The sequence below is a fragment of the Benincasa hispida genome, chromosome 3, assembly GCF_027475165.1.
Source record: "Benincasa hispida cultivar pf3 chromosome 3, pf3_genome.v1.1, whole genome shotgun sequence".
NCBI classification, from domain to species: domain Eukaryota; kingdom Viridiplantae; phylum Streptophyta; class Magnoliopsida; order Cucurbitales; family Cucurbitaceae; genus Benincasa; species Benincasa hispida.
Window position 1 is genome coordinate 38,096,576 of NC_143480.1, and position 8,181 is coordinate 38,104,756.

Here is an 8,181-nt window from a genome sequence, read left to right on the forward strand (position 1 = left end):
AGATACTTTCATTTTTTCTCTTGATTTTCCAATTCTTAGCTTACACCAAATTTCTTAGCAACCAAAATTCTACATTAAAACATAAAGATCCCATAAAATCACACAAAATTTCAAAGTCTTCTCCACTTAAAACATATCAAAACAATAACTAATCAAACAAAAAAAATGTATTGGGCTATTAATACATACTCAACTACTAACGTACGACTTTGTTTAAAATATTTAAGTATTAAAATTCCTTGGTGCTTCATTTATTCTATTTCTTTTTGTTATAGGCCATATACCTTAATTGAAATGTGCAATTTTATTTATTTAATTATTTTTTTATAAACAAATGTTAACAAAAAGGGGAGTAAGAAGGTATTAAAGAAGGGATGAGAGAAAAAGGATGGAAAATAGACATGTAAAATGGTGTTAACAATTTATGTTCATATAACTGTAAAAATACTTTTTATTTTTTATTTTTTTATGTTTAATGGTGTTTTTGAAACTTTTGAAAATTTAACATCATTTTTTACACAAAATCTAACGATATCCATCCAAAACTAGTGGTAAGAGTATTTTTTTTAAAATTCATTTTGAAAGTTTAAAGATATTTTATAAATTTTTAAAGTTGAAAGATATTTTTGACACAAAATATAAAGTTTAGGAGTATTTTGTATAGTTTATCTTTTAAAATATCAATCATCAATCTTCCACTTGTGTTCATTGAAAACAAAAACCCAAATAATGCATGTCAATTTTTTTTGGATGTCTTGTTTGATAATGGAAAGTAATTAGTTAATTAAAGGTTGAAATGTTTTTTTATTCCAACAATTACCATCAAACTTTCAATTTTGGATAAATGGCGAAAATCACTTATAAAGTACGATAATATTTACAATGATATCCTCAAACTTTCAATTGTATAAATTAAAATCAAACACTCAAATTTATATAAATGTTAAAATTGGACCTTCAAACTTTCATAATTGTAACAATTCTAAAGTTTCATTATTCAACTTTCATCAAGTTAGGTCTAATTTCTATTATTATTATTATTTAAGGATCTAACTGTAACACTTGAAAATGTTTGACGGTCTATTTTTTACCATTAAAAGTTTGATAACATAAATAAAACTAGAAAATTATTTTAAATGACAAAACTACTAAAATATTTACAAATAATAGCAACATATTACAATCTATTTATGTGTAATAAATCACGATAGACTATTATTTGTGTCTATTTATGACGATCTCATCGCTGGTAGATAATGAACTATATTTAAAAACTGCTCCTGAAATTACTCTTCTACTTCAAGAATGACTTTTGTAATTTACCTTTTAATTTGTGAAAAAAATAATACTTTGATGCAGTGGGACAATCGTTGGATATAGTCCGACTGCACTCAAGTTTTTTTCGTTTGTGTGTGTCAATTAGGAACCATCGTAAAAGTTTAGTCACATCTCATTATTATTATTTTTTTAAAGAAAAAAAAAATCTCTCTACTCTCTGGTCTCTCCTCTTCCTCAAATATCAGCAAGGCGTTGTAATTGTAACTAAAATTTTCCCATTTTCTTTTTGGTTGTTTATATAATGTGAGGAATTAAAATGATTTTCAGAGCAGAGCAGATCAGACATGAAAGGCGAGCAAGATGACCACTAACGACTCAATATCCTCTTCTTCTTCTTCTTCTTCGTCTCTCTCTTTACCACCTTCATGGAAATTGCTAACCAATTCTTCCATTTCCACACCCACAACACTCACAATGCTTTTCCATTTTTATAGAACAACCTTTCTCCGGTGACAAACCCCTCTGTTTTTGCCTTCCTCTTCTCTTTTCACCCATTCTTCCTTGTTTCACTTCATTTCAATGTTGGACCTCAATCTCTGTATTCTCTCCGGAGATTCCTCTTCCGGTGGAACTGGTCTACATCCCTTCAATCTTTCCGCTCCCGGAGTTGAGAGTCCCATTTCATCCTCCGTCGTCAACGCCGATCATTCCAACGTCAATGGCGATGACGACTCCTCTTCCAACGCCGATTGTGGGTTCACCTTCTCTTTCAGCATCCTCAACAACAGTAACGACAATCAACGCGACCGGACGGCCCAGTTCCCTGTCGCCGGCGGGTTTACCTCCGACGTCTATTCTCAGAGGAAATGGCGGGATTCTGATTTTGCCAGAGCCACTAACGGTATCGTGGTTCAACAATCTGTTCATCCGGCCAAAAAGGGTCGGCGAGGTCCCAAATCAAGAAGCTCCCAGTATCGTGGGGTTACGTATTACCGAAGAACAGGGAGATGGGAATCGCATATCTGGTTTGTAATTAGTAAAATCGTTGAATAATCGCTCTATTTAGTGCAATCGATTTCCAATTTCACTATTCTGGGTTTGAGGCTTATCAATCGGTTGTTTCTGTGCACAGGGATAGTGGGAAACAAGTCTATTTGGGTATACTTGAAAACTTCCATATGTTCTAAATTTCGATTTCTTAGGAACCCCCTTTTGTGTGAAATTTTGATCGTAATAAGTTTGTGATTCTTGTAGGCGGTTTTGAATCTGCCCATTCTGCAGCCAGGTAGAACAATCAAAATCCACTAAAATGTTTCTATTGAAATCTGTTTGAGAAAATGTCCCCCCCTCTCTTAACCTTCTGGGTTTGATTTTAGGGCTTATGATCGAGCTGCAATAAAGTTTAGAGGGGTTCATGCTGATATAAATTTCAATATCAGCGACTACGCTGAAGACATTAAACAGGTGAAAATATGGTAGAGATTGATTTTCGTTTTATGTTGTCTTTTCCTGTGTGTGTGTGTGTGTTGTTTAGTTTGAATATGAAGCTCTGTTTTGGGGCTTCAATGGCGGATTTACAGATGAGTAATTTTAGCAAAGAGGAGTTTGTGCATATTCTTCGAAGGCAGAGCACTGGGTTTTCAAGAGGGAGTTCTAAATACAGAGGGGTTACTCTGCACAAGTGTGGGAGATGGGAGGCTAGAATGGGGCAGTTCTTGGGGAAGAAGTAAGCAGAATTTTTAATATATGCTTTTTTTACAGCCATTGATGCAATTTTTACTGTTTCTTTGGTGTTGATGAACCCAGTGGAATTACCTTTCATTGTGAAAAAAGTTGATAAAAGTTTGGTGTTACTTTTATTCGGTGATTAATAACAAAATTCAGTACAATACAAGTAAGTCCTTGGAAGGAAATGTCCTTTTCTAGAATTTTGGATTCTCATATAAATACATTAATGTTTACAAACTATTTTAATAGCTCACAAGATGCAAAGTGAGAATGACTCAACGATAATTGACATATACTCGTTTTTTTGAAGTCAGGGTTCATCTATTCATACTCTACTTGTTATATAATAGCTATCACAATATTTTAGTTAAAAGTTTTGAGATTTGAATAGCCACTCATTCTTTGATGTAATAATCTAACATGGAAAAACAAAAAACAAAGACACTCTAGTTTGCTAACATGAACGTAGCTCAATTGACGTGAACTTCTACTATGAACCTCAAAGTCTGAGATTCGATATTCCATTCCACGTATGTCAAAAAAAAACCCTAGTTTTGATAAATAGTTTCATTTCTAAAATAAGGAATCATTGGGTTGGTATGTAATGTTAATTTTTAGGGGTTTTCTGCAGGTATGTGTATCTTGGGCTGTTTGATAGTGAGATAGAGGCTGCAAGGTCAGAAAAGACAGTTTATATTTTAAGCTCAATAAATCTCTCATTATGTTTTCCATGATTTTTTTTTTGTCATAAGATAATATGTTTTTTGTTTGACATCACATTATGCTGTAATTTAGAGCATATGATAAGGCTGCCATAAAATATAATGGAAGGGAAGCTGTTACCAATTTTGATCAGAGCTCCTATCTCCTTGCTTTTGAATCTGAAAACCAAGGTAATCCGACTCATTCATTTTTTTTTGAGTTAAAATATCATTTTAGTCTATATTTTAGAGTTGGTTTAATTTTAGTCTCTAATACTTTTAAATGTTTAATTTTAGTCCATAAACTTTCAATAAATCTTAAATTCAGTCCTTACTACTAGTTTCTTGAAGGTGTTTTTAGTATTTTTTTTATTTTTATTAGTATTTTTACTATAAATTTTAAAAATATATTCACATATTATGTTTCTTTGTCTGAAAATTATTATGATTATTAAAGTAATTTCAATAAAATTTAATTATGAGGGACTAAATTTTAGATTTACTAAAGGTACGGGGACTAACATTGAATATTTGAAAGTATAAAGACTAAAATTGAATAAATTTCAAAGTACAGGGACCAAAATAATATTTTAACCTTCACTTTTTCATATTAATTTATTTCTTCTTTCTTAATATTAAACTCTGGAGTTGTATTGCTTAAAACCTATCCAAGTATATTAATTAAAATCCTAATCTTTTAAGTTAAATTAATTTAGACCCTCTTAGACTGTTAATGCATAATTCTCACGTGTAGACATGTTTAAATTTAGGGACTAATGTAATCTATTAGATATATTAGAAAAAAATGTTGTAATCGAATGGATAGTAGGCCACTTTTCATCAATATGAGTGATTTTTCATTTCTTCTCAATCTTTCTCTATTTTTCTTAATTTAGGGGAATTATTCATTAATGAAAATTTAAGGTTTAAATTGATATAATTTTTACATCAAAATTTTAATTGATTCAACCTCTAAATTTGGAAGTAGAAATAGATTTTTTAAAAACTTTTTTTATTAGGACAAATTGCAAAAACTGGCCTTAGATATGGTGGTAATTGCAGTGTACCCTCAAACTTTCAATTGAAAAAATTGGGTTCCTAAACTTCTACAAGTGTTAAAAACTGGACCTTTAAACTTACAATAGTTATAGAAATTGGACTGCTCATTGTTAAAATTGAACTCTCAAATTAATACAATTGTTACAATTTTTACAATTATGTAAGTTTGAGGGTCCAATTTTAACATTGTATAAGTTTGATGACTCGATTTTTACAATTATGTAAGTTTGATAGTCTAATTTTAACATCTATATAAATTTGATGGCTCAATTTTTACAATTGAAAGTTTAAGGATATAATTGTAACTATCACTATACTTTAGAGTGATTTTTGCAATTTGCCCTTTTTATTATTACTATTATTATAAAAAGGTTACACCGCCTAAAAGACAAATAAAAAAACAAACACTTTTGGTGTACATTTTCATATGTTTTGTTTGATGCATTCCATTATCACTCTTCATATGTAATCATTAATTAAAGAAAAATATAAAAAGATCCTTCCATAACTCTCTCTCTAAGACTAATTTTTTTTTTTTTTTTTGGTTGGGATAAAAAAAGACATGGGTGATATTGACTTGAACTTGGGTATTGCTCCTCCTTGTCCATCTGAAGACCAAAAGGATAACCTTAATGGCTGTGTTCCAAATTTCTGTAGCTTAAATAAATCAGATTCTGAGAGATCTGGGTTGATAATGGTAAGGCTATTTTCTGACATTGTTTATTGTTAATTCTGATTTGATTAAAGATTATATTACTTGTTCTAATAATTTGTCTTTTGAGAAGTTTCTATGTTATTTCATCCATTATATGGCTGGTTTGATTTGAAAATATTCTTTGTATTGCAGCTTGAAAACCATGCTTCTTTGGCTGTTAAAGCACACCCTTATTTTATGAGTTGTCCCAATTTCTTTCCTACCTACCAGGTATTTAAGACTAAAGCCTTTGTTTCCCATCATTTCTATGTGATTTATAGATGGCTACTTCTAAAATTAAGAATCAATGGAAAGTTGACTATTGTTAGAGAGTTGATATATAATACTAAATTCGTCATAATCCAACGATTTAAGCTTTTAAATTGATTGTCAAAATGAGATAGCTCAACTGGTAGAAAACTTGTACTATTGTCTTTGATGTTAGAGATTTGATTCGTCCATTCCATATATTGTCAAAAAAAAAAAAAAAAAAAATCATTGAATTTGATTGATTTAACATGTGTAAGAGCTCATAAAGTTCAAATGGATCTCGATCAAACAAATAAGAAATTTGGATCCAACTTAAGAATGGCGGACTCAGTAAAACTGATTTGAGAAGGCAGGTTGAGCATTTCATGTTAGAAACATGGAAGAACTTTAAACTCACGAAGTAATTGATTGGATTGGAAATGTCCATTTACCATAAAAATAAGTGACCTTTGTAAAATTGTTTTTAACCATTTTGCAACTAAAAAACTTGTAATTAAGGTCACTTTTATTAACAATTATCTTTTTAAAATATAGATTAAAAAATGTAAACTAAACTCACATTTTGTGAATTAGAATCAGTCCTCATAGTTATTAATACATATAATATGACAGTATACTAAACTCACTTTTTAAGTTTACATATAAGGTAAAAAATAAATAAATAAAATTAAGGCCTACCATTTTGTTTGTGGTTCTATATGCTTCAGTGGTAAGATACCTTCTTTTCTTAAAAATTTCTTTTAGAAAATTTACATTTAGTTTTACCACTTGGCCAGCATCTTAATTACGTCGTGTGTTGAGAATCTTCCAAGTTTTTTTTCTTTTTTTTTAATTATTATTATTTTAAAATTTAATTTAAGCATGTTTTTCAGGAAAAAAAAAAAACATTCCCAGAAAAAAATGTCAAACAATTAAAAGAAAAATAGTGATACACATTGATAGACGTTTATTTAATGTCTTATCTAACAAATAAAACTAAAATAAATAATTTCTCTTAATCTCTTATTTTTGAAAATCTCCTCTAAATAATTGTGTAATATTTGATTACATCAGGGAAGAGCAATGGAGAAGATAATGGAAGTTGAATCTTTACCGAACTGGGGGTGGCGGCAGATCCCAATCCCCTACGGCGGAGCAACTTCAGTCCCTTTCTTCTCCACTGCAGCATCATCAGGATTCCCTTCTTCTCCGGCTGCCCTTCCTCCGCCCTCTCCTCCCCATCTTCTTTCAGTGCCGCCGTTCTTCCGCTACCTCTTTCCGGCCACCAACACCGTACCTCATTTCTACTGCAGGACCTGAGAACCCTAACCACACCAAACTTAACTCATTGTCATAATTTTTATGTTCACTTACTGTTAGCCTTTTCTTTCCTTTATACATTTTGAGTGACGAAAGCAAATCGATCAATTCGTGCTATTGGTCGGTTTAATTCTCTCTTTGATGACAATTTTATTTTTAAAGTTTATGTTTGTTTCCTCTTCATTTTAACATTTTTCTAAGATTTAAATTCTTAGTAAAATTCAAAATATTTTTTTCTTTTTACTTTTTGGTTTGCTTTTCTAAATGGATCACAAAATAAACAAATTTGTAGGTGGGGAAAGTAGAGTTTGTAATGTTAATTAAAAAAGAATATGTATTTATATAAATGTAATTAAATCAGATAGAATTTTTAAAAATAATAATAATTAAATCAGATAGAATTTTTAAAAATAATAATTAAGTATATAATAACATTTTTAAATAATAGAAAATAGGGTAAAATAGATTTTGAAACCAAAGTCTAAATTCTTCTATACCTGCCAAATTATTTTGCATCATGCAATATTTGTAAATACTTTAAACCTGATTGTTATAATTGTCATTGTTGCTTTATATAATAGTTATCAAATAGGGACAATGTGTATTAATCCTTTGGTTAATATTAAGTTTAAAAATGAACAATGTTCGATAAGAACATCAATAAATTTTGAAAACTTTTAAATTAATTAAATGATATTTAGATAAGTTCTTATATTTTCAGATAGACTAAAATCACAATTGAACTATTCAAGAAAATATAGAAGTTTAATTGATAAATGCGATGTTTTTCTAATAAAACATGATGAAAATTGTAAATGGTTATGTTTACACAAATTTATAAAAGAAAAAAAATAAAATTGGTGGAATATAATATAAATTAATATTTTTTTTTTTTTAGAAAAAAAAAATGAAGTGGAAATAAGGGGATGAAATAGAGGGCAGTAATGAGACAAGATTTATTTGTCGTGTAGTCAAAAGTGGTAAGGTTTGGCTTAGCTTTACTCTTTAGCATTATGGTACAGCTCCACCAAAACCGACAAAAGTAATTTGAAAGTAAAAAGAAAATATATACAGTTTGTTTCAGACACACTCATAAAAAGCTTTCACTTCTCACTGGATACTCTTTTTTCAAAAGCATCTTCTTTTTTGTCT

The 8,181-nt window shown here is 29.8% G+C and overlaps 1 protein-coding gene across 1 annotated transcript; it reads left to right on the forward strand.

Annotated features, from left to right (window-relative positions):
• Positions 1–1,409: 1,409 nt before the first annotated feature.
• LOC120072945 (APETALA2-like protein 3) lies at positions 1,410–7,237 on the forward strand. Its single transcript, XM_039025480.2, has 10 exons — positions 1,410–2,303; positions 2,411–2,436; positions 2,533–2,563; positions 2,655–2,742; positions 2,859–3,004; positions 3,638–3,682; positions 3,802–3,899; positions 5,327–5,463; positions 5,614–5,691; positions 6,784–7,237. Exons 1-10 carry the CDS (start codon positions 1,858–1,860, stop codon positions 7,027–7,029), a joined length of 1,341 nt encoding a protein of 446 aa, XP_038881408.2. The 5' UTR covers positions 1,410–1,857; the 3' UTR covers positions 7,030–7,237.
• Positions 7,238–8,181: the final 944 nt, after the last annotated feature.

What these genes read in the sequence shown, in the direction of transcription:
- LOC120072945 (XM_039025480.2), top strand. Translation starts at nt 1,858, where the DNA reads ATGTTGGACCTCAATCTCTGTATTCTCTCCGGAGATTCCTCTTCCGGT. An exon ending in GGGCAGTTCTTGGGGAAGAA is followed by an intron (nt 3,005 to 3,637) that starts GTAAGCAGAATT and finishes GGTTTTCTGCAG; the next exon opens with GTATGTGTATCTTGGGCTGT. An exon ending in AGTGAGATAGAGGCTGCAAG is followed by an intron (nt 3,683 to 3,801) that starts GTCAGAAAAGAC and finishes GCTGTAATTTAG; the next exon opens with AGCATATGATAAGGCTGCCA.